Source organism: Octopus sinensis, linkage group LG10 (genome assembly GCF_006345805.1).
Source record: "Octopus sinensis linkage group LG10, ASM634580v1, whole genome shotgun sequence".
Taxonomy (NCBI): Eukaryota; Metazoa; Mollusca; class Cephalopoda; order Octopoda; family Octopodidae; genus Octopus; species Octopus sinensis.
In genome coordinates, this window is record NC_043006.1 from 82,288,604 (window position 1) to 82,316,063 (window position 27,460).

The 27,460-nt window shown below is 39.7% G+C and overlaps 1 protein-coding gene across 4 annotated transcripts in view; it reads right to left on the reverse strand.

Annotated features, from left to right (window-relative positions):
- Positions 1–15,776: 15,776 nt before the first annotated feature.
- Positions 15,777–27,460, reverse strand: part of LOC115216491 (tRNA pseudouridine synthase-like 1) — a 30,651-nt gene continuing 18,967 nt past the window's right edge. For 2 of the 4 annotated variants that reach the window (XM_036506856.1, XM_036506857.1), the window contains exons 6-8: positions 27,138–27,363; positions 18,969–19,134; positions 15,777–17,851 (exon numbers count right to left, since the gene is read on the reverse strand). In XM_036506856.1, the coding sequence (XP_036362749.1) occupies positions 17,724–17,851; positions 18,969–19,134; positions 27,138–27,363 (520 nt within the window). In that variant the 3' untranslated portion in view covers positions 15,777–17,723. The remainder of the gene's footprint in view (positions 17,852–18,968; positions 19,135–27,137; positions 27,364–27,460) is intronic. The other 2 variants (XM_036506855.1, XM_029785913.2) reach the window with 1 other exon arrangement.

The window sequence follows — 27,460 nt, forward strand, 5'->3', positions numbered from 1 at the left end:
AAAGAAATAACAATTTTTGTCACCCTCAACTACCTTTCAATACATTCACTCGAGAATAGCACCTCCATCTCTGCCCTCGAGTGAAACTTGAAAAAGTCAACGAAAGCTTCTCCAAAGAGGTAAGTAATGAAACCCCTTTCACTATTGCCATTAGACAGAGAAAAACTGATTTTCCTGTCAATGGAGTGATAACCGGATCCATCCCACGCATGGTAGCAGCTACTTTACGTAACTCCACAAGTCAGCAATACTCCAGCACTGAACAAGTTTGTGCAGAACAGTAACGTCGCCCTGTGCACATCTCGGACAAATTTATCTGACAGCATTTCCTTGCCTGCAGAGTTTATCTCCATCCGTAAGAGCTTCTCGGTAGTACTGCCAGGTCAAAGACTTCTTGAAGTTATCCATAGCAGTTCCTGATCTGAAAGCTCTCCTGAGCCATTTAGCCAGTTCAACTTTTTCAATTTTCTAACCTTTCCGAGATCATCATCACTCTTCCTCGCTACTGATCCTCAATAGATTAATAGGATGAAACAACCACTGAACCTGTTACCTGCTCCGTAGAGAGCAGAAAACGCCATGTGCCCAGTTTCGGTCTCCGCTTTATCAGAACACCAGGATTGCTGCTCCGACAAAGAAACAAACTGCAGATAAACATGTTTCGTAAACGGTGTTCACATCGTTCATCATTTAGGAATCTCTGCAGATAGCAGAGTTTCTGCGGTGGTCTGCGCATAAGTAACATAGCCATACCTAACCTACATGCAGAGGATGCTAGCAGCAGATGAACTGCCTGGCCAGTGGAGCACATCCTTTTGTAGGTAAAACGACAGTACGTAAGGAGTTGGTGACGGAAATATCTCCTTTTTAACGCCGCACGGTTGCCCTAACAAAATAAGCCAAAATACATGGTATAAAAGAATAAGTGCCAAAAAGAATAATGAGGACGACAACCGTTCTACTGTTTGAGAGAAGAAGACTTTATTTACAGATGTGTACAATAAGATAAAGTATAGGTGCTAGCAAAGTGGAGTGTCTGAGTGCGTGCACATGTGTGTCTGTATGTCCGTTGTATGTACAACGGTGCGTGCAACAAGTGTTTGTGTCTGTGTTCGTTACAAGAGTGAACATAAGTACAAACAAAGGTGTATGCGGGTAAGACAGAATACAGAGCATAGAAAAAGAGTCTCTCGGGATATTTATGACTAGACGGAGTTAATTTACCAGTTCGTAGTAAGGTTACACAATAGTTGTATTCCTGTAAAAGAGGTTGAGGTCACGCGGCAGTACCGGTTACTACACTTTCAACCAGAAGTTGAATAGCAGATATTCTGTTCTAGGTGATAATTGGGGCAAAATATGGTGGTCACTCGCAACCTCTGCCCGAACTTTCAGTGACAGCTTTATATTAACCCATTTCTGAGTTAGATTGGTCGCTCTTCTTGTTTCTTCATTTAAGTTCCAGTACTCTTGGAAGTTGGGATCGAACAAGACCCCCAAGCATTTTAACTGGTTCCTCGCTCTAGCGTTCCATGACACTATCCGTTGGCATGGACCCTGTAGCAGAGGTTCGAAACCGAATCCTTGGATACGTGGTCAGACAACAGTTTCACGTGATCAATAAGTGTCAATCTATGGCGTGATTCAATATTCTTTCTTGTGTCCAATAAAAGACTGCCTTTTGCATGATGTTAGAGCAGCTGAGCGATATGTGTCTCCATTCTTTCCACACCAGATGGCGCAGATAAATGACAGGGAATCGGTCGCCATGAATATAGCACAATTGTTTCCATTTACGTTGGGCAAGGCATATGTTGCTGTATTAATAGCTTGTCGTAAACCCTAAGAAGTATCTTTCTCCCAGAATGTAATTATTACAGTTGTGATCAATAAAACGCCACCGCAGTTGTCTTTATGTGCAATCATAAAATCTTCTGCTAAACGTTCATATGGGTTGTCCAATTACTTCCACACGCAGCCCAAGAAACATGTTTCCATTTATCAACTCAGCCAGCTGTCACCGCAGACAACAACAACACCCGCGGAGGCGCAATGGCCCAGTGGTTAGGGCAGCGGACTCGCAGTCGTAAGAATGCAGTTTCGATTCCCAGACCGGGCATTGTGAGTGTTTATTGAGCAAAAGCACCTAAGCTCCTTAGGCCCCGGCGGGGGAGAGTGGTGAACCCCGCTGTACTCTTTCACCACAACTTTCTCTCACTTTTTCTTCCTACTTCTGCCACAAAGCAGAGGAACCATGGTGTAACCCTCTATGGTGTGGTTAACTTTCAGACCCTAGTCTAAATTGCGAATCCTCTGTACCCCAGGATGGTTCAGCTCTCCACCCGTTAAAAAGCCACCGTTTACGGAATGAGGATAACAACGTAGTTTTTGCGCCCGTGCAACCGCCAGTCTATCGCGTGTGGTGGGTGGATCTTCAAGTTGCCACACGCATTCTTAGTAGCTTAGAGTAGGCTCGAAATAGAGATTATTCTTTGTGGCTAATCGCGTGAGTCCTGAGTGGAAGAAGAAGAAGAAGAAGAAGAAGAAGAAGAAGAAGAAGAAGAAGACAACACCCAAGCGACAACCCTATCTTCCTAGGTGCTAAACTGCAAGTTCACCGACTTAGCCCCTACCACCATATTTTGGGTTTTTTTCTCTTTGTTTTTTTTTTTGTTTTTTCTGATTTAATAAAATGTCTTGTAATTTGATCTTCTCAATGCAAATCCAATTAAAATTTATCTTTGACAATGTAAAACAGTATCGGTTGAGTATGTCTGCATTTTTACTTGTAGCCATTTGTTATTTATTTTTTTTGTGAAAGTGGATACCAAGTTCATCGCAAAAAGAAGCAATGGCCAGTATTTATCTCATCTACAGGTGCATTTATCTCTTCTACAGATGTATCTGGCTAAATTATCATTCGCTTGTGAAATCTTTTTACTTGTTTCAGTCATTTGACTGTGGCCATGCTGGAGCACCATCTTTAGTCGAACAAATCGACCCCAGGACTTATTCTTTGTAAGCTTAGTACTTATTCTATCGGGCTCCATACCGCTAAGTTATGGGGACGTAAACACACCAGTATCGGTTGTCAAGCGATTTTAGGGGGACAAACACAGACACGCAAACATATACACACACACATACATTATATACATATATACGACGCGCTTCTTTCAGTTTCCGTCTACTAAATCCACTCACAAGGCTTTGGTCGGCCCGAGGCTATAGTAGAAGACACTTGCCCAAGGTGCCACGCAGTGGGACTGAACCCGGAACCATGTGTTGGTAAGCAAGCTACTTCCCACACAGCCACTCCTACCTATATTTGGAGAAGCTTCATCAATGTGATAAGGCTATGTAACTTTATTTTTCTAATTCAAAACAATCACTGTGGTATATCGACCAACCGCATCATCATTATTATCATCGTTTTAACGTTCACTTTCTCATGCTAGCACGGATCGGATAATAAACTTTGTTAAGGAAGATTTTTCTACGATCAAATGCTCTTCCTGTCGCCAACTATCCTCAGCAGAAAGGTAAGATCTCCTTCAATCTATCAAGGAATGAACTGCTTGGACTTGCTTTCGAGGAAGATTATAAACAAGCAACACCATTTTTTACTATGGTGATGTTTTGTTTACAATCAGCGTGTACACGTCAAGACAAAGGCAACATACATACACATCCACCCATACATACATGATGTCATAAAGATCGCTTCATCTTCACACGCTTTCATATCATACACCTACATAATACATCAATAAACACTCAGAGAACGAATACCTCCGCCAAGGCAACATCAACATCCTCTCAAAGTTTAGCCGGAGTTGATTTGTTAATGAGAATATCTGAAATAAACTCGATTGTTCTCACAAACAAGAATATCGTAAATCTTCGAGTATAGTCCGCCCTTGAGTATAATACGCAAGAGATTTTTAGGGGGCTGTACCTCTGAAAAGCCTAAACCTTGTGTATGATACGCACCCCTTCCCTAACTTGAGTCAAGGAGGTCTATATAACGTCCTTGGTTTGTAAAAATGTATACGGTAACGTCCTTCAGCATATGATATAACTTCAAGTTTAAACATAGCTGAATAAGATCTACGAGGCATTTTATGGGCATGTAATGTATAAAAATGTTTTATTGGAGATTAATGTGCAGGTTTAAGTCCCGCTTATAAAAAACTCTAGTAAAGACCCACAGTAGTTCAAACATTTAATTATCTATTGTTTGCCACGGTAATGATACAAACTGCCAATACAAACAGCAGAATGAACTATTTAGCGCTAATCTATAAAGCACAATTCGTGCGTAATTAAGCCAGTATATGGGAATGTAAATATGTTTGCAAATTGTTTTTGTTACATGTTATTCTGTGTTCTGAATACTTTTATTTTAATAAATGTTGCTTACTGCAAGTTATGGATGATTCTTTTATGACTTCATTGCTTTCAGGCTTAGCTTAAGGTATTTTCGCGCCCGACATCATAAAATGCGTCTGAATAAACATTGCCGGACAGCAAATAGAGACTCGGGCATTGCTTAGAAAATATTTTTCATATTTAACCTCGTATATAGTACGCTCTAGGGATTTTGACCTTTAAATTTTGGGGAAAAAAATGCGGATTATACTCGAGGATATACAGTACTAAAAATGAACCCGACCGCTCTCAAAAATTAAGTAAAATTAACAGGAAAAATAATCCAGAATCCTTGTCCGGTACCGGATCGATCCCAAAATCTAATCAGTTTGTGCCCGTCACGAGGCCAAACATCCCTGAAAGTTTCATCCGAATCTATCCAGCGGTTCTTGAGATATCTTGTTCACGGACAAACAAACAGACAACTACAACTGAAAACAATACCCCCGCCTTCGCTAGGGTGGGATAATAAATAAATAAATTCAACATGTGGAAACGTTAATCCAAACAACTTTTTTTATCTCTCTCCATGTTTTCTTTCCTTATTACTTTCTGTAGAAGAGCGTAGGTTCGAAACATCAAAGGCTCTTCTATTTTTCCCAGGCGTCAAACTAATACGCCTGGTTTGTTGCTCCCTCACCTATCTCTGTCTTGTGTTTTGGGGGGATTTTTTGTAAAATTTTGAACCATACATACATACATACATACGAGGGGCGTTCAATAAGTAATGCCCCTGACCCACTTCCCATAGCAGTAGAGCAACGAAACTTGGCACAGTTATTAGTCTTTCTCTACATAGGAATCACCCAGAGTTACGCATTTCTCCCATTGCTTGATGCACCTCTGGAGACCGTTTTTGTAGAAGACCCCAGCTTGGTCCTCCAACCTGAACGTGACTTCAGAAATCAAGGCTGCATCATCTGGGAAACGCTTTCCTTTCAAAAACAACTTCATGACTGGGAAGAGGTGAAAATCAGAGGGTGCAAGGTCAGGAATGTAGGGGGATGGGGGAGGAGTTCATAGCCATACGCCTGTGCTTCTGATCTGGCGACAAGCGAGTTGTGGACCGGAGCGTTGTCCAGCAGGAGGAGGATATCTTTGCTGATCTTGCCCCGCCTCTTGATTTTGATAGCTTCTCTTAATTTCCTCAAAAGTGAAGCATAATAGGCTCCTGCAATTGTGGTACCCTTTGCCAGGAAATCTGCCATCACTACTCCGTCCTGGTCCCAGAAGACTGTGAGCATGACCTTGCCAGCGGAGGGCTGCACCCTTGCTTTCTTTGGAGGGGGTGAGTCACGGTGCTTCCACTGCATTGACTGGGCTTTGGTCTCTGGATCATCGTGATGGACCCAGGTTTCATTTTGTGTAATCAGTCTTTTGAAAAATTTTGACTCGTCTTCTTGGCACATCTCCAAATTCACCCTCGAACACTCGACGCGTTCTTGCTTCTAGAAAGGCGTGAGCAACCTGGGAATCCATCTGGCAGACACCTTTTGCATATGCAAATGGTCATGAATGATAGTTTCCACAGACCCGGTACTAATCTTGACCTCATGGGCTATTTGGCGAATAATTATGCGTCGATCTTCCAAAATGGCAGCCTCAACTTGATGGACAGATGCCTCATCAATGGCAGAAGGAGCGACCAGATCTGGGAGCTGTTTCCACAGAGTTTCGACCATGTTTGAATTCACGATGCCAGCGTTTTACAAGGTCATATGATGGGGCATCATCACCATAAGTTACTTTCATTTCATCAAAAGTCTCTCGTAGTGTGCGTCCTTTCCAATACAAAAACCGGATCACTGCTCGACACTCAACAGGCTCCATTTCACACTTGACTCCGTTCAAACACCTGTAAATCAGAAACCACAATTAATTCAGAGATATAAATGAGATATAAATGATTGCACATGCAAAATTTCAGCTAGATCAAACAACTGCAAGTGGGTCAGAGGCATTACTTATTGAACGTCCCTCGTACACACACACATACACACATTAGCCACTTCTGTGTCCCTTTCTGTAGAAGAGCGTAGGCTCGAAACGTAAAAGACTTTTTCTATTCCTGGGCGTTATACTAATACACCTGTTTGTTTTGTACACCATCTGTCATCGTCTTTTGTTTTTTTTCGTAAACTCTCCCCATACATACATACATACATACATACATACATACATACATACATACATACATACATACATACATACATACATACATACGTACGTACGTACGTACACATGTACGTACATATGTAACGAAATCGAAAGTAATGATGTTGTTTGAATGCTGATGAAGCATCAGAGGAATGAATGGATGAAGAGCAATATTAATTATGAAGATGGCCTTTCATTTAGTCGATTACAAAGTCGTTACAAAATAAGATAAAGCGACATCGTCGCGTCGTTTGTTTGTGTATACACATGTTACTAGTTTGTTGTAGTAAAATACTTATTCGTTCTATGGATTCTTTGCATGTGGGAGCTAGCATCATTGTCTGCTGCGAGAGACAAAGAAAGGATGGGATTTATATGGTCAAACAGAGAATATAAGCAATGTGTTGTCCCTCTCTTTTCTGGGGGTTTTTTTTTTTTCGTATCAGAATGCATATTGATCAAAGGGTAGTGATAAAAAAAAAGGGCTGACTAAACCCTTCGCTGGATATTTATAAAGTTTGGCAATTAAACTAGGTCACCCTAAAACAAAGGATTGACCTTTCCATGACCAGAGAACGTCTCAAAAGTGAATTCATCCTCATTAATTTTCAAGTGCACAGAGGAGAAAACAAAAGACCGGAAATTTATCTGACATTTAATAAAAATGTAGATTCAGTTTCGAATCCTCCCAGCTGCTGTAGCTGGTACCTAAACACACACACACACACACACACACACACACACACACACACACACACACACACACACACACACACACACACACACACATACATACATACAATTTACATTTATACCAATAATGATTGGTGCACTTCGTTTTGTAAGTAAATGTCTAACTGTCAGTCTGGATAAGCTTAGAATTTCAGAAAATGAAATCACCTGATTTGCACATTACAAATACAGTATGTAAGCGGAACAGTAAAACTATGCAAGACTTTTCTCTGGTTTAAAATGTGATATTGCTTTCGTTATCTACATTCCAAAGACGGAGCTTTGTATCATTATTAGAAACCAACTGCTTCTTTAGAGGAGAATTTTAAATGATTAAAAACAGAAGATACGTACATACATATACACACAGACGGACAGACATATATACGATTGCGAAGTGACGAGAATGGCTCTTTAGTACATCCCACGGTCGATACAATGAATATAAATTGAATAATACATATAAGTGCCAGTGAGAAAAAGAGAGACAAATGCGTAGAATGATTAAGGGACGATTTATTGATGTGTTAACATGTATGTCAGTAATAATAGACAGACTATCACGAGAAAAAAATGTATGTGCGTGTGTAAGCATAGATGTATGCATCTGTTAAGAACATCTAAGGATGGCAATGAAGGAGACAGTGAAAGAGTCTATAGCCATCGAAATAAGGAGTTCATAGACACAAGTAAAATAAATAATACTAGTTCGTAGTCATTTGTACATATTAGTTGAAATACTGTATCAAGAAGTTGTGGCCATGATGCTGAGCTAGTTACAGGTACATGTCGTACGTGAAGTTCTGGCTGTGATGCTGCTGCCTGAGTCACTTGTTACAGGAGTTCTTGCAGGTTGTATCTTCGCTGTTGATCCATAGTGAAGTTATTCACAAACAGAGAAGTGTTATAACCTGGGTGAGTTGCTTGTTTAGATGTGTACGTAGAGAGATGATGTTGATGATGTTAAGAAGATGATGGTGGCCACGAAGACAGAGGTTGCCGTAACGCTACTGGACGAAGTTGGTAAGTCTCAACGTGGCTGTTGTGGTGTTGTCGCTGAAACTGGCTGTGTCTTGTGTGGTCAGTGGCTAGACTTTAAAAGGTCTGAAACCAATGACGTATAATGAGGAAAAAGCTGGATTTTTATAGAAAGTAGTAAGCTCGAAATTGGGTTCAAAAAAGGTTGTTCAAGTGATGCTATTAAAAGTTTCTGACTGGCTATCCACGGCCAGTTGGCACAACAGAGTAGGAGACAAATTGTGCCAATATCAACCAATCGTAGTAGTGGACACACGGGATACAAACAGCAGCCGAAGACCAGTTGGTCCCTGCTATGTTCGAATACATATATATATATATATATATATATATATATATATATATATATATAGAGTCTATGCTACAAATATATACGAGCATGTCCAGATCTGCAAGTATATGCATGAGAAGACATACATAAAACAAAACATACAAATCTGCACGTATACATACATACAAAATACCTTGGTGTTGATGTTGAAATTGTAATGAAGGAGCCTTAGATCTAGGCTAGAAACTGGCTATTTCTCTATTGGCAACAAATCTCGAAATAAAACTGAATAATGACTTACATACATACAAACATATATACATAAATGAATAAATAACATACATACATACATACATACATCATTCATACATACATACATACATACATACATACATACATACATACATACAAACAAACAAACAAACAAACAAACAAACATATATACATGCATGCATGCATACATGCTTGCATACGGTCATGAGATTTCTTCCACTTTGCGTCAACCGAATTTCACTCACAAGGCATTGGAAAAACTAAAGAAGCAAAATATTGCTAAAGGTCAAACTGACATCTATAACTTTAAACAAACAATCAAGTAAATTGAACTGAAGATTATTGTTCAGATTGTTGTCTACCTATGTGACAATTAGTTCTGGCATTTGAACAACAAACAGTAGCCTAAAAATCACATTCTTTGTTCATGGGGGAGGCTTTTGTTGTTTTTTAATAGTTTTATTCCATAGAATTTTCTTCTATCTTTTTGACTTGGTGGCACATTGTGAATCATTAAAAAAAATTACTGGAGTACTTTGTATAAAAAGTTAAACAAAAGGATAAAAATAAAATAAAACTGGTTTTGAACTTCAAAATTTGGAAAATTACTGAATATGTATCTGTATTTGTGAGTGTGTGTATTTGTGTGTGTGTGTGTGTGTGTGTTTTTTGTTGTTGAACAGACCTATGATCAAAAGTATGCCTGCTGTGACCATCTTGTTTGTTTTGTTTATTTTATTGATATTTGCATGTTTATTTATTTCTGTGTCTGGCATAAAGCACAGTCTGGCTGAAATGTTAAAACGTTTGTTTCACAACCATTAGGTCTTGGGTTCAATTCTAGTGAATGTATGACATCTTGGGCAAATGTCATTTTCTAAAACCATTGGTCAACCCATTCTTTATGTAATGAAATCTGGTAGATGGAAATTATACTGAAGCCTATCAAACGGATTGTGTTTGTAATTCAAAGGTACACCTTTTTTACACCCTGTGTATGGGTTCTCACCCGAGAACCCATAGACATGTATATCTGTTAAGGGTATACATGCCTACAGAATGCTCAATCACTTAGGCTGTGTGTTGTGTTCTTGAGCAAGACACTTTATTTCACACTGCTTAAGTTCACTCAGCTGTAGAAATGAGTTGTGATGTTACTAGTGTCAAGTTGTATTAGCCTTTGTCTTTCCCCTTGGATAACACCGGTAGTGTGGAGAGAGGAAGCTGGTATGCATGGGCGACTGACTACTGGTCTTCCATAAACAACTTTGCCTAGACTTGTGCCTTGGAGGGGAACTTTCTAGGTGCAATCCCATGTCATTCATGACCGAAGGGAGTCTTCGCTCTTTACTCTAGGTGACCTGACAAACAACAATCAAGATATTCTCTTTCAGTTCTATAAGAGAATTCACAACATCAGGTCATTGTCCCCTGTTCGTGACAAGGGTAGCAGCTTCATAAAATATTCATCCAATATTGCATGGGACTAGATTATAATAAATTTGTAAAATTTATATTTTTAGTGAAACTCCTTGTAACACATAAAGGTTGTGGTAGTTTGATTTTCTGAAAAAGCATGTCCAATGAAAATCAATATTTTTAACCTAAAATAGTATCAGTTGTGAAAGTACATGCTTTTGCATTTAACTGTTGATATTTTTTATCTTCTAGTAAATGAACTTAACATTTAAATTGTAACAGAGTGATACCAGCATTCATCTCTTTTGCTGGTGTATTTTTGCTGTCGTAATTAAGAAGTTTAAAATTAAAAGCACGGAAATATAAAGACAATGTGAAGGGAAAAAAGTGAAATGAAAGTTAACAAAAGGGGAAAAACAACATATCTTAAAGGTCATCATGACATCTACAACCTCAGTGACATAATTATTTCTGGCAGTTGAGCAAATAGTAACATTGTGGTTACACTATATTTATTGTTTCAACAGTCTCAGTGAGTGGACTGTGACCATGCTGGAGCACTTCTTGCAAAGGTGCATTTAAAGAAATCAACCACAGTATTTATTTTTCAAGCTTGGTACTTTACTATTGATCTCTTTTTGCCAAACTGCTGTGGCGTTACAAGGTGGTAAACAAACCAAGACTGGTTGTCAAATAGTATGTGCCTGAACACAAAACTACACACACACATACGTGTGATTAAATCTATCTATATATATCTTTGTTGCTTTTGCAGATTCCCATGACTCTCTGTCACCATCCAATTCCATTGTTACCTCCACCTTAGCAAAGGCAGAAGTATTGTTTTCAGTCATGTTTGTTTGTTTGTCCATGGACAAGATATCTCACGAACTGCTGGGTGGATTTGGATGAAACTTTCAGGGATGTTTGGCCTCATGACTGGCACGAACCGATTTGATTTTGGGATCAATCCAGTATCAGACAAGGATTCTGGATTATTTGTTATATTTACTTTACATGATTACAATCTTACGTCAACTTTCAAGTCTTTCTGAGTTATCTCCCTTTAGGCTGTAACTATTTTGATTTGAATGATGAATTTGTTAACATTGGCTTGTATTAAAAGTAAACTATTTATTACTGCTGTGGAGGTGCGTGACTTAGTGGTTAGGGTATCAGCATCATGATCATAAGATTGTGGTTTCGATTCCTGGACCAGGCGATGCATTGTGTACTTGAGCAAAACACTTCATTTCACATTGCTTCAGTCCACTCAGCTGGCAAAAATGAGTAATGCTGCGATGGACTGGCATCCTGTCCAGCTGGGGAACACATATGCCATAGAAACCGGGAAACCAGGCCCATGAGCCTGGCTAGGCTTTAAAATTTTCTACAGCCACCTTCACATTCCATGACTACCATTGGGATCGATTAGGTACCAGACAAGGATTCTGGATTATTTTTCTGGAGTTTTTACTTAATTTTTGAGAGCAGTCGGGTTCATTTCTAGTATTCTCATTTGTGACAGCAGTTGAGTTTACTTCAGATATTCTGATTTAAAAGTCATCTCTAGCTAATCATTGAAAGGATGTTGGTGTTGCCTTGGAGGAGATTTGTGCTCTCTCAGTGCTCAATATGAATTTGAATTGGAAGCTTGAGTCACTGTGCATCTTTCATTAGCTGATTACACAGTTATGGACAAGTTGCAGTTACTCTCTTGATAGAGCTTAGTGATCCTGACTGTTGATCTAGGTTTCCTTCACTCAGCATCAACATAAGAAGCACGGTTGGCTCAGTTGAGCTCTTCTGCTACCTCTTCATAATCCGCCATGCTGACTTCATTGTATCCCTGGTTGAGTAGTTGAATGGGGGGCCATGCCTTGCCAAAGGGCAGCCTGTAACTATGCATGACATGGGTGTCACTCTGTGAAGTATTTTCAAAATATCTGTATATCCAAATCTATCAATCTCTCTCTCTCTCTATATATATATATATATATATATATATATACACCAATAGAGGAGTCCAATGTAATCCATAGGCAGGAGAGGTGCAGCTGAATTGTAGAAAGTCCAGTAGAAGTTGGTGGGTGATGAGAGAAGACAGGTAGAATCCGTAGAAGTTCAGGTGTGATGAGATGATATATATAAGAGAAAAATGGCATAGGTACTAGGGTCTTTTGGTTCAGGTTAACCCTTCAAGGCAGTGCTTCAGCAAGGTATTGGTTGGCCCAGGGCAGTAGTAGAACACGCTTGCCGAAGGTGCTATATAGTAGGACTGAGCCCAGAAACTTCTCAACCACACACCCAAGCCTACAACTGGTTCTAATTATTTCATTGTTATTGATTATATATATATATATATATACACACACATACACACCACAGATTTCCACAGTTTCACTCTTAAGGCATTGGTTGACCCAGGGTGATAGTAGAAGACAAATGCCCAAGGATGCTACACAATAGGACTGAACTTAAAGCCATGTTGTTGCAAAGCAAACTTCTTAACCACTAGCCATGCCTGCTTTGAGAAGTAAAATTATTGCTGAGAAGAATTCAGGAGCCTGTTTTAGGGTTCCTGTCTAGTTCTTCCATGGCACTTTGCTTGAGAAGGTAAAGTAAAAACAAACTAGGTTTTGAAAAAGAAAAGAATTATGAACTTTTACCTATTGTGTTTCATTAACTGGTTTCAAATTTTCACATAAGGACAGCAATAAGTACCAGTGCTTAACTGGTACTTATTTTATTGACCTTGAAAGGATGAAAGGCTAAGTCAACTTCAGCAGAACATGAATTTAGAAAGTAAAGTCGGATGAAATGTCACTAGGAGTGGCTGCGTGGTAAGTAGCTTGCTTACCAACCACATGGTTCCGGGTTCATTCCTACTGCGTGGCACCTCGGGCAAGTGTCTTCTACTATAGCCTCGGGCCAACCAAAGCCTTGTGAGTGGATTTGGTAGACGGAAACTGGAAGAAGCCCGTTGTATATATGTGTATCCGTGCATGTCTGTGTGTTTGTGTTTATCCCCCTAACATCGCTTGACAACTGATGCTGGTGTGTTTACGTCCCCGTAACTTAGTGGTTCAGCAAGAGACCGATAGAATAAGTACTAGGCTTACAAATAATAAGTCCTTGGGTCGATTTGCTCGACTCAAAGCGGTGCACCAACATGGCTGCAGTCAAATGACTGAAACAAGTAAAAGAGTAAAGAGTAAGCATTTTTGCCTGGTGTGATAACAATTCTGCCAGCTCACCACTTTGTTTTTTTGGGGGTTTTATTTTATTAATTATATTCGTAATTAAAATGGTAAGCTGGCAGAATCATTAAGGACAAAACTGAAAGAAGCCCGTCATATATATAAATATTACTCTTTTACTTGTTTCAGTCATCTGACTGCTGGAGTACCGCTTTTGATACACCAAACATTTCAGCTGTTTTCGTTACATTAGCGCCTGCCATATGAGCACCAGTAGTTTGACCTCTTTGGAAGTCCGATAGATCTATCATTTTAATGAATTTTAATTACCTTTTTCTGATAATATCTGAAAAGAAACAGCAATTTTAGCAAAACATATTAAGCAACACTAATAAATCAAAAAACATAAAAATAAACAAGCTTTTGACAGTTTTATAGATATTTCAGAATTATGATGCTAGGTGTTGCCATTATTTTGTCCAACCCCTTTATATATATATGATAGTCTTCTTTCAGTTTCTGTCTACCAAATCCACTCACAATTTTTAGGTCAGTCTGAGTCTATAATTACTAAAGCTTTTTAAATTACACATTTTTCTTCTAATTCCTCCCTTTATTGAATATATTAATTAATTGCAGTTAAAATTTCTAGAACTGGTTGATATTTGTTACTTGTTGTCAACAGTTAAGAGGAACTGACACACCTCATCATTTAACATCCATTTTCCGTGCTGGCATGGGTTGGATGGTTTGACCAGAGCTGGTAAGGTCAGGGGCCTCACCAGGCTCCATTGTCTGCTCTGGCATGGTCTCTAAGGCTGGATGCCTCTTCTAACACCAACCACTCCACAAAGTGTACTGGGGCTTTTTATGTGGCACCATCACCAGTGGTTTTAGCATGATACCAGTACAAGTGCCTTTTATGTGGCACCAGCACTAGTATCAATTCTGCTGTGGTGAAGAGTCTTCTTGAGTACAGCAATGCACCAGATATCTCAGTCCTTAGTCTTCATAAGACTCCAGTGTCTTGTGATTAGCCTTCAGTAATTCGTCTCATGTCTTCCTTAAGTTTTATCCACTTTAAGCGACTGGTATTTCTGTATGCAAATGTTTGTACACAAAATAAATGTCCCTTTCCAAAGACACAAACAAATTTCTTATAGCTATATGAACTTGCACTTCATAAGCTAGTACTGAAATTACATTATTCACATGAATATCTTGATGAAACAAAATAAAAGAAGATTAAAAAAAAAACGATTACATATAAATCTCTGAAAAATAACAACTGACAAATTCATTAGAAAAATAAAATATGTTTATTTAAATACCAAAAAATCTAAATGGTTAGCAAAATCTCCAGCCCCTCCTTACTAAAAACAAAAATCTCTGAAATCATCACTCTCCTAAGATAATTAATTCACTTGAGTATGTAAGCTATTAATTAATGAGTTTAGCAGCATGAGTAAGAACGTTTTTACATTTAAAAAAAAATTTAATCCATTCTTGAAGGCAACTCATTTCCCCAAGCTAAATCAAACAAGAGCAATCGAATTCACACAAACCACAAGAGGGAATAACCTGGAATTTGAAGAAACTACAGAGTTACTGAACTTGTTGAAACCTTCTTGCATATTAATAGAACTCATTTACTGAAATATTCCAAATATTTTGAATACTAAAGACAATAAGTCTCTGGCTGTGATTATATGCAGAGTCTCATTGCTCTGAAACTTTTGATGCAACCCTTTTCATACCAACCTATCCAAGATTTCTTTTTGTTTTATGATACAGACATCCAGTTTTAAAGTAATCTAAATTAAAACCTTCCATCAAAATTTCTGTTCTACTATAGGCACAAGGCCTGAAATTTGAAGGAAGTTGGGTAGTAGATTATATCATTCCCAGTGCTTTACTGCTGTTTATTTCATCAACCCCGAGAGGTTGAAAGGCAAAGTTGACCTTGGCACAATTAGAACTCAGAACATAAAGATGGACAAAATGCCACTAAGCATCTTGCCTGGCATGCTAATGGTTCTACCAGTTCTGCCAGTTTAATAATCCTTTCTACTATAGGCACAAGGCCTGAAGTTTTGGGGGAGGGGGGTCTAGTCGATTGCATCGACACCAGTGTTTCACTGGTATTTAATTTATCGACCTTGAAAGAATGAAACACAAAGTTGACCAAGGTGGAATTTGAACTCAGAATGTAGCAACAGACAAAATACCATTAAGCATTTCACCCGGCATGCTAATGATTCTACCAGCTCGCTGCCTTTGCCAGTTTAATAATGACAGTTGTTTTAGTTGTTTTATGAAATTCTTTGTTATTAGGTTGTTCTGAAAATAATGGCCACTCTAAGTGTTATGTTTTGAAACACAATTTTATCATATTTTAATTATATTTTAGGTGTATTTCAACATACTTAATAACTGATGTATGCTCTTTAATAATTTTCTACTTATTTCAGATAGAAAACATTCTTGAAGCATAGGCGCCCTTAATTATGAACATGACAAAAAAGGACTTTTCGTGCATGAGTTCAAGCTTGGGCACAATGCCTCCCAAATTGCTGCCAATATCAACAGAACATGGAGAGAGGGGCCCACAAGTGATCGCACAGTACAAAGGTAGTTTCAGAAACTCTGTAGTGGTGATGAGAGCCCTTGAAGAAGGTAGGGGATGGTCATGCAGTCTTAGCAATGAACAATTGAAAGCAATTGTTGAACAAAACCCACGTCAAAGTGTCAGAGAAATGTGATGATTCCCCAACAAGCATTTCCCAAAGCCAAAGTTGCATCAGTAGAAGATTATGCCTGACTGTCTGGTAGTCTGCAATTGATGTTGTCCATTACAGTTTTCTGGAAGCCAATCAGAGAATTACAGCAGAGGTTTACTGCATTCAACTCACTGAAATGCATGCTCACTTGCAAAAATTAAGATCTGCATTGGTGAATCGGCATGGCCCAATTCTGCTCCACGATAATGCAAACCCACATGTTGCAAAAATGATGCTGACGAAACTCACAGACTTGGGATACGAGACTATACTACATCTTCCATATCCTCCTGATCTTTCACCCATTGACTATAATTTTTTTTAAATCATTTAAACACGTTTTTAAGCAATAAAACTTTCAGGTCCAAACCAGAGGTGGAATCATCATTCAAAGATTTCTTAGAATCAAAGCCAATAAGTTTTTATTGACAAGGCATAAATAATCTTGTTGATCGATGGCAGAGATGCACAGATGTTCAAGGCTCATACTTTGACTAATCAAAACATTTCTCTTGTTAATTTTTCCAGAATAAAATCATTTTTCTGAAATCGGCCATTATTTTCGAAACAACCTAATTAGCATAAAAGCAGTGTATTTCAGTAGTAATATGGTAACAAACTGGTTAATGCTCATTTGGTCTTCACTCTTCTAACCAGTCCTGATACAGCAGGTCTATGATCAAAGGCATTCCAGTCATGACCACTGTCTTTTGTCTCTTTACTCAGTATGACTATATGTCTCATAGATGCATGACTTTTTCACTTTCTGAGAAAACAGGGTTTGATTTAAGAGAGATTTAGTTTCCATTTCTAGCAGGTCATATGACCACATAGATTCCTTCATTGTCTCTACAAGCATAGGTTGATTCCATGGACCTTGGTTTGCAATTATTTTTATCAAATAATTGCTGTTGAAAGACATCGCAGAAGATGCTGGAAGATGCAGGGTGGAATCGGTGGATGAAGTAGTACCACTAGAAGTCCGGGAGCAGTGCTTGAGGTGAAGCTTTTAAGGTGGCACTTTTGGGTCTGCTGTATAAGCATGTATTCAAATATTGCTGGGAGGCATGGGGTGGTATTGGCATACTCAAAGGCTGCCTCAGGTGGCACACATTCTAGATGTGTCACTAGGTGAATAGTTTAGTGAGAGTGGATGTAGAAGATAGGGCAAAATGGAGAAGGACAAAGGACCTCAATGAAGCTAACCCTGGAGAAGGTCATAAGACCCACAAAAAGTTAACCCTTGCTTTAGCAAGGAAAACGGTCTTAAAGTGCCAGTTGTTGCTGCTGTTGTGATTGTGTGTTATACAATTCTGTGACAGATTTCCATTTTTGTTTAAAATAACACAAAACACTCCAACAAACAAAAGCAACAACTAAATATCACTGATAAAAACATACACTGAAGATAATTTGAAAATATTATATTTTCTCAGAACTGGCATCTAAGACCTCTTCATCCTCATCAGTTGAGTTTAAGTCATCAGCATCTTTATCAGCTGGATTCAAGTCATCAGGCTCTGTTTTGGCAGTCGGTGTGTAAATCAGATCTGTAAGAAAAAGAAAACAATGTGAATAATAATCATCATCATCGTTTAACATCCATCTTCCATGTTAGCATGGGTGCGATAGTACCAAGAGCCAGCCAGGCCAAAGCCTGCACCAGTCTTCTGTATGTATGCCAAGGTGGAACACCAAGCCGCCATCTCTTCAGTTATATGGCCATCGGAATTTTTTTTTCATAGCATTTTTCCGATGGCCGGATAACTGAAGAGACGGCGGCATGAATTTCCACCTCAGCATCTGAAACTCAGAGTTTTATCATGGCTACCGAATAATTGTCTCATATTACATTTACAGATATATATATATATCCACACCCCACCCACACATCCCATCACCTCATACACACTAGCACTGACCACTTCCCAGTATCCACACCATCATGCACACATTACAGACACACGAACTTACATGCGCACACATCCACACATCAAAGTCACTAACCCCTATCCACACGCACATTTACACACTCTCACATACACATGTGCACCTTCGTTTTGGGATCATCAGTACTTTATTATCTTCCCTTCTTTCTAGCTCTCCTGTCCAACTACCTTTTTCCAACCAGTCATCATGATTGACCGCTAAAATCTAAAGTTTTATTTTCTCATGTTCCTTTCTGTTGAAGAGCATAGGTGCAAAATGTAAAAGACTTTCTCACCTTCATGAGCATCAAACTAATACACCTGCTTGTTGTTTATACACCTGTCTTTGTCTTTTGTTTTTCTGTATATTTCAACTACACACACACACACACACACATAATCTCATCGATTAACGTCCATTTTCCATGCTGGCATGGATTGGACAGTCTGACTGGGGTCTGGAGAACCAGCGACTGCACCTGGCTCCAATCTGGTCATGCACAGTTTCTAAAGCTGGATGCCCTTCCTAATGCCAACCACTCCAATACACATAGTTACATGCAATTGTGTTTCCGTCAACCAAATCTATCATGAGGCTTTGATCAGCCAGTGTTATAGAAGACTCTCACTCAGGATCCAATGCAATGGGACTGAACCTGGAACCATGTGCAACTACGTATGCACATATAGTGAAACAAGTGAAAGAATAAATGATTTCTTTTCAATTAGGGGATATTACCTTTGGGATCATAATATATATTGGAGAGATAAAGTCCACAAGCGGGTAGACTTTTGATTTTTGTGTCAGTGGCCTTTAAGCAAGGCTTTAGTAATTTCTGTTGGATGTCATCAACTGTCAGTTCATCAATTGCCACCTGCACCATGGCACCAACCATTCGACGAATCTGCAAGATATATTTATATATATTTCTTATTTATTTTAGAAAGGAAAAACCAAATTTTAGTTTACATACAGACACAAGAGACATTCATCAATAACAATAATAAGAGAAGGAAGGGAGGGAGGAAGGAAGGAAGGACTGTGTGATTTGAAGTTTGCTCTGTAGCCATGTAGCTTCAGATTTTGTCCCACTGTATGGCATTTTGGGCAAAGATCTTTTAATTATAACTGTGGGCTGACCAATGTTAACAATAAATGAAATTTTGGTAGACAGCAAAAATACAGAAGTTTGTTTTGTGAGTGTGCCACTGCCACTGTCATCATCATCGTTTTAACATCCACTTTTCCATGTTTGCATGGGTTAGACAGAGTTTACTGAGGCAGGTTTTCTACAGACAGCTACCCTTCTCCTCACCAACCCTCGCGTGTTTTCAAACAAGGTAATATTTCCCCATGGCCAGAAATGTTTTAGCAGAATATTGGAGATGTACAACAGTCGCATGATGTCAAGACAAGGAGACAAAAACAAACAAACAAACACACACACACACACACACTAGCATCATCATCATCATTTAACATCTTTCCATACTGGCATGAGTCTGATGATTTGACAGGAGCTGGCAAGGTAGCGAGCTGTGCCAAGCCCTACTGTCTGTTTCAGCATGATTTCTACAGCCGAATGTCTTTTCTAATGCCAACCACTTTATAAATGTACTGGATGCTTTAACAAGTTTCTTTCAACCAAATCCATTCACAAGGCTTTGATCATCACAAGGCTATCATAAAAGACACTTGCTCAAGGTGTCACACGGTGGGACTGAACCCAAAACGTGACTGGGAAGCAAACTTCTTAATCACAATCATACAACCATGCATACACCTATTATATATATAAGTGCAGGTGTGGCTGTGTAGCAAGAAGCTTCTTCCCAACCACATGGTTCTGGGTTCAGTCCCACAGCATGGCATTTTGGGCAAGTCTCTTCTACTATAGCTTTAGACTGACCAAAACCTTGTGAGTGGACTTCATAGATGGAAATTGAAAGAAACCCATTGTGTGTGTGTGTGTATATATATATGCATGTGTGTCTTTGTGTCTATGTTTGTCCCCTACTACTGCTTGACAACCAGTGTTGGTGTGTTTACATCCTTGTAACCTAGCAGTTTGGCAAAAGAGACCAATACAATAAGTACTAGGCCTAAAAACAATAAGTCCTGGGGTTGATTTATTTGACTAAATCTCTTCAAGACGGTGCCCCAGCATGGCCACAGTCAGATGATTGAAATAAGTAAAAGATAAAGATATATGTGTGTGTATGTTTATGAATAAGGCTATAATGCAAGCCTAGCTAAGTGGTTAAGAAGTCTGATTCCCAGCCACATGATTTCTGGTTCAATCTCACAATGTGGTACCATGAGCAAGTGCCTTTTACTATAGTCTTGGGCTAATCAAAGCCTAAAGAGTTAATTTAGTAATAGGAAACTGAACAAGAAACCCATCATAAGTGCATGTGTGTCTCTTTGTTTTCACATTAGATGATAAATGTCAGCGGTGGTGCCCCAGCATGTCTGCGGCCTTTGGGTTAAAACATTTTTAAGGATTTAAGGATTTAAATGTTAACATCATACAAATGTATCATCTGTTTTAAATTTCTTCCATAATGAAATGTCAAGACTAGGGAAATTAACACTCTGGAAACAGGTAAGAGTTGATGATGAGAAGAGAAAAATATCTCAAAAAATCTCTCAAATTGTTTTGTCTAACCCATGCAAACATGGGAATGTGAATGTTAAAATATTGATGATGATAATAATGATTATGATATGTATGTATGCTTGAGGAGACCTATTGAGTCAAGTACATCAACATCAAAATAAATATCAAATGGAAATTGTAGTTGTGATACCTGTGCCGGTGGCATGTAAAATGCACCATCCGAACGTGGCCAATGCCAGTGCCGCCTTGACTGGCTTCTGTGCCGGTGGCACGTAAAAAGCACCCACTACACTCACGGAGTGGTTGGCGTTAGGAAGTGCATCCAGCTGTAGAAACACTGCCAGATCAGACTGGAGCCTGGTGCAGTCTCCTGGCTTCCCAAACCCCAGTCGAACCGTCCAGTCCATGCTAGCATGGAAAGCAGATGTTTAATGATGATGATGATGATGTATGAATCTATCTATCTCATCTGTCTTTCATCATCATCATTTAATGCCTGCTTTCCATGCTGGCATGGGTTGGACGATTCAACTTCAACCAATCTTTTCACTCCGAGAACATTAACCATGCTGAAGTGTCCTACCTAGTCATGTTTTTTCTTGCAGGTATTACTTTATATATGTATATATATATGTGGAGGCACAATGGCCCAGTGGTTAGGGCAGCAGACTCACGGTTTCGATTCCCAGACCGGCCGTTGTGAGTGTTTATTGAGCGAAAACACCTAAAGCTCAACGAGGCTCCGGCAGGGATGGTGGTGATCCCTGCTGTACTCTTTCATCACAACTTTCTCTCACTCTTACTTCCTGTTTCTGTTGTACCTGTATTTCAAAGGGCCGGCCTTGTCACTCTCTGTGTCACGCTGAATATCCCCGAGAACTACGTTAAGGGTACATGTGTCTGTGGAGTGCTCAGCCACTTACACGTTAATTTCATGAGCAGGCTGTTCTGTTGATCGGATCAACTGGAACCCTCGTCGTCGTAACCGACGGAGTGCTTCCATATATATATATATATATATATATATATCATCATCATCATCATCATCGTTTAACGTCCGCTTTCTATGCTAGTATGGGTTGGACGGTTCAACTGGGGTCTGGGAAGCCCGAAGGCTGCACAAGGCCAGTCAGATCTGGCAGTGTTTCTACAGCTGGATGCCCTTCCTAACGCCAACCACTCCGTGAGTGTAGTGGGTGCTTTTTATGTGCCACTGACACAGGTGCTAGACAAGGCTGAAGAACGGCCACGCTCAGATGGTGTTTTTTACGTGCCACCAGCACGGAGGCCAGGCGAGGCTGGCACGGCCAAGATCGGATAGTGTTTGTTACGTGCCCACAGCACGGAGGCCAGTCGATGCGGTACTGGCTACGGCCATGTTCGGATGGTTTTCTTATGTGCCACCGGCACTGGTACCACATAACTACAAATTCCATTGATGTTCATCGATTTTGATTTGATTTGATTTTCACTTGCCTCAACAGGTCTTCACAAGTAGAGTTATGTGTCCCAAATATATATGAAATATATATATGTATATATTTATATGTATATATTTATATGTATATATATGTATATATATATATTATATATATATATATATATATATATATATATATAATAAATGCGCCCTTTTAAAGCCTAGCCAGGCTCATAAGCCCAGTTTCAATGGCGTATGTGTTCCCCAGCGGGACGGGACGCCAGTCTATCCCAGCGTTACTCATTTTTGCCAGCTGAGTGGACTGGAGCAACGTGAAATGAAGTGTTTTGCTCAAGAACACAATGCATCGCCTGGTCCAGGAATCGAAACCACAATCTTACGATCATGATGCTGACACCCTAACCACTAAGCCACGTGCCTCCACACACACATATATATATATATTCTGGCTAAATGCTAATCTCAGCATTCTCATCAGTTTCAGTGAGAGAGTGAAAGTGACAAGCCCTACAGTTTCTTGATTAAACCAAGAATATATTTATATATATATGTATGTATCATCATGGCAACAAAAGAATGAATGAGACCTCGATATTATGTAAACAGAGGAATTTATCTGTAAATGTAATGTGTGACAATTATTTGGTAGCCATGATAAAACTCCGATTTTCAGATGTTGGGGCAGAAATCTGCTCTGGCATCTCATCAGTTATTAAGACAAACAAAAATGCTATGAAAATGACCGTATGTATATATATATTTATATATAAATGAATGCACATGGCTCAGTGGTTAGAGTGTCAGGTTCACAATTATGAGGTAGTGAGTTTTCTTGGACCAGGCAGTGTGTTCTGTTCTTGAGCAAGACACTTTATTTCACATTGCACCAATTCACTAGTCTGTAGAAATGAGTTGCAACATCACTGGTGCCAAGCTGTATTGGCCTTTGCCTTTCCCTTGGATAACATCGGTGGGATGTATGAGTGACTTCCATAAACAACCTTGCCTAAACTTGGGCCCTGAAGGGTAGCTTTCTAGGTCAATCTCATGGTCATTCCATGGGTCTGTCTAGGTCAATCCTATGGTCATCCAAGGTCAATCCCATGTTCATCATTATCATCATCATCACTAGTCAGTTTGGAGATACAAGAGAAGCTATGTGCCCAAAGTGCCATGCTGTGGGACTGAACCTGAAACCACACAATCATGTCTGCACCTGTTAAACACACATACACATCATCATCATCATCCATCATTTTGATTCAGGCTTTGTCCTCGTTAACGGGAGTGGCTGGATTTACCTCAGTGCCATAGCAACCGTACTCACACCATCTTGCTCGGTTTTGGGCATCCATCCTTCTCAAGCCAACCCTTCCAATCTCCTCTTCCACCTGTCCCCTCCACATTTTCCTTGGTTTACCTCACTTTCACTGTCTATTTACCTCAAACTCTAGCACCCTCTTCAGAACATGTTCCTCATCCCTCCTCAACACATGCCCATACCACCGCACTCCATTCGTCCTTGCCAGCTGTTTCACTGATTCCTCCAACCCCAACATCCCCATCAAGTCCTCATTTCTCCTCTTATCAAACAGCCTCACACCACACATCTCTCTCACCATTGCTTTCTCAGTCCTTCTCAAAATTGCCACCTTGCTCACCCTCAAACACCATGTCTCACTCCCATACAGAATTGCAATGCATATATATTGTCATCCCCATCAGTTTAATGTCTATTTTTCCATGTTTGCATGTGTTAGATGAGACTATGTTGGGGCAGAGGTTTTCTATGGCTAGATAATACAATATAGGATGCAACCGACACTATCTACACAGTGGGACTGAACTGCTAACCACAAAACCATATATAGTGGAGGTACAGGTATGGTTATATGGCTAAGCACTTGATTTTGCAACAACATGATTCTAGATTTTATCTTTCTGCACCACCCAAAAATGTCTTCTCCTGTTGTCTCATGTTGACTAATGCTTTATAAGTGTAACTTGGCACATGGAAACTTTATATATATATATATCACCATGACCAACCAGGCTATCAGAGGTTGCTACACATCGCTGGTCACAATGTGCTTCGCATTGTTTTAGCCTTCAAATAATGCCACCCTGCTGGCTAAGCGAGCAGATCAACAGAGGAAAGAGTGAGAGAAAGTTGTGGCAAAAATATACGGCAGGAATCGCCACCATCCCCTGCTGGAGCTTTGTGGAGCTTTAGGTGTTTTCGCTCAATAAACACTCACAACACACGGTCTGGGAATTGAAACCGCGATCCTATAAGTGCGAGTTCGCTGCCCTAACCACTGGGCCATTGCACCTCCACACACATATATATATAGTAAAAACAATTGATACAGAAGATTTTCTATCTTCCATGTCAATTGTTTCTACTATACTCAACATGCACTGTGGAATTTCTAATATAGATCCAGCAATGATTGTACAATTACAGTGGATGACACCAGGTAGCCATAAGCAGTGAACATGCTTTGCTGGCACACTACTGGGGAGATACCCAAAATACAGTTTAAATTTTTAATTTTAACTTTAAATCTAAACTGTAATTATAACATATATGGTGCAGCTCCCCAGCTTACCAGTTTTCAGTCAAACTATCCAAACCGTGCCAGTATAGAAGGCAGACATTAAATGATGATGATGATGATGTGTATATTTGTGTGTCTGGATATACATTAAATGTATTGACACCTGTAAAAATTGGTTAACTCATTCATTTGTTAAACAGAAATCACTAAAATAAGTAACAGATTAAGTAATGAGATCCATAGAAATAATTGGTTAAATGGAAATTGTAGTTGTGATACCAGTGCCGGTGGCATGTAAGAGAACCATCTGAACATTGCCGTTGCCAGCGTTGCCCCGACTGGCCTCCATGCCGGTGGCACGTAAAAAGCACCATCCGATCGTGGCCGTTGCCAGCCTCGTTTGGCACGTAAAAAGTGCCCACTACACTCACGGAGTGGTTGGTGTTAGGAAGGGCATCTAGCTGTAGAAATATTGCCAGATCAGACTGGGCCTGGTGCAGCCTCCTGGCTTCCCAGACCCCAGTTGAATCGTCCAACCCATGCTAGCATGGAAAGCAGATGTTAAACGATGATGATGATGTCCCAACATGGTTGCAGTTTCACTGTCTGTAAATGGTGATCTTTGTTGTCAAATCCACATCAAACAAATTGTCTGTTGACAGTGTGCTTCGAAAGTTGCGTAAAATAAAAAAATCCCAGACTCATAAAACAGTTGTGGATTACCTACAGAAAGAGCACCCAGCCGTAAAACAATGCCTCAGCATTATGTACTTGTCCAAGGTGGCAAGCCAGCAGAATCATTTGTATGTCGGGCAAAATGCCTTAGCAGCATTTTGTCTGTCTTAACATTCTGAGTTCAAATCTCGTCAAGGTCGGCTTTGCCTTTCATCCCCTACAGGGTTGATAAAATAAGTTGAGCACTGGAGTAGGTGTAATTGATCTAAGGTCAAAATTACTGACCTTATGCCAAAATTTGAAACCAATATTATATACTTTCAGTTCCCATTTACCAAATTCATTCAGAAGGCTTTGGTCGGCCAGAGGCTGTAGTATAGTCTAACAGTGCTAGCATGGAAAATAGGATGTAAAAGAATGAATAAATGTATATCGTATATCGTTATCAACATCACCATTTAGTATCCACTTTTCCATGGTTGCATAACTCAGATAAAATTCATTGTGGTAAATTTTCCACAGTCAGACACCCGTCCTAACACCAAAGCCTATCTTTTTCCAAGCAAGATAACATTTCCCTTAACAAAACATGTTTTACGTGGAAGACTAGAGATAATCAACACCCTTCAGGGTAGTGCTCTAGCAAAAATATAATAGCACCACCTTGAAGGGTTTGGTCAAACAAATCAATCCCAGTACTTAATTTTTAAGTCTTGCACTTATTTTATCAGTCTATTTTACTGAACTGCTAAGTTATGGGGATGTAAATAAACCAACATTTGTTGTCAAGCAGTGTACGTGTGTGTGTGGAAAACAACCACAAACACAAAAACATGCTTACACACACACACACACACATACATGACAAGCTTCCACACAGTTTTTGTCTAGCAAATTCATTCACATGGCATTGGTCAGCCTGGGGCTACAGTAAAAGACACTTGCCCAAGGTGCCAGACAGTGGAACTGCACCTGGAAATATGTACTTGCAAAGTGATCTTCTTAATTACAGAATCATGTCTGTGCCTTTTGGTTCCTAAGCAGAGAACCAAGCACCTGCCTCAAAAAACACAGCAAGAATTTTTAAGATATATATGTGCCGGTGGCACATAAAAAGCACCATCTGAACGTGGCCAATGCCAGCGCCACCATGACTGGCTTCTGTGCCAGTGGCACGTAAAAAGCACCAACCAATCGTGGCCACTGCCTACCTCCCTGGCACTTGTGCTGGTGGCACGTAAAAAGCACCCACTACACTCATGGAGTGGTTGGTGTTAGGAAGGGCATCCAGCTGTAGAAACACTGCCAGATCAGACTGAAGCTTGGTGCAGCCTCCTGGCTTCCCAGACCCCGGTCGGACCGTCCAACCCGTGCTAGCATGGAAAATGGACATTAAACGATGATGATGGTGATGATGATATATACATAAGTCCATTCTGTAATGTGGTTGGCCGTAAAAACCCAGCCAAAATAGACAGTGAAGCCTGGTGCAGTCTTCTACCTAGCAAACATTGGTCAAACCATCCAATCCATGCCAGCATGGAAAACAGATGTTAAATGATGAAGATGATATCTAAGCAAGAAAACTAAGCTACATGCTAACAGCTTACCTGCCTGAACAAAAAGGACCGGCTGTGGACGTATACCTCCCAAAATTCCAAGCCAGGATTATGTTGCTTTAGAGCAGTCCTGCCGAGTTTTATTTCGATTGAGACAGTTCTCATGGGTGACTCATTTTTCTCTCGTAGTGACTTGACTGTCGTAAAAGCAGTGAAGTCATGAGTTCCAACCATTGCTTCAGCAGCACTCATGAATTTCCTCATGTCTATGGGTCTCCTAGGTGTAAACACATAAATAAAAATAAATTCAGAAATAAATAGTTATTTTCCAATCAAAATTTCTTATCTAACAAATCGCATTTTAAATTATAGCA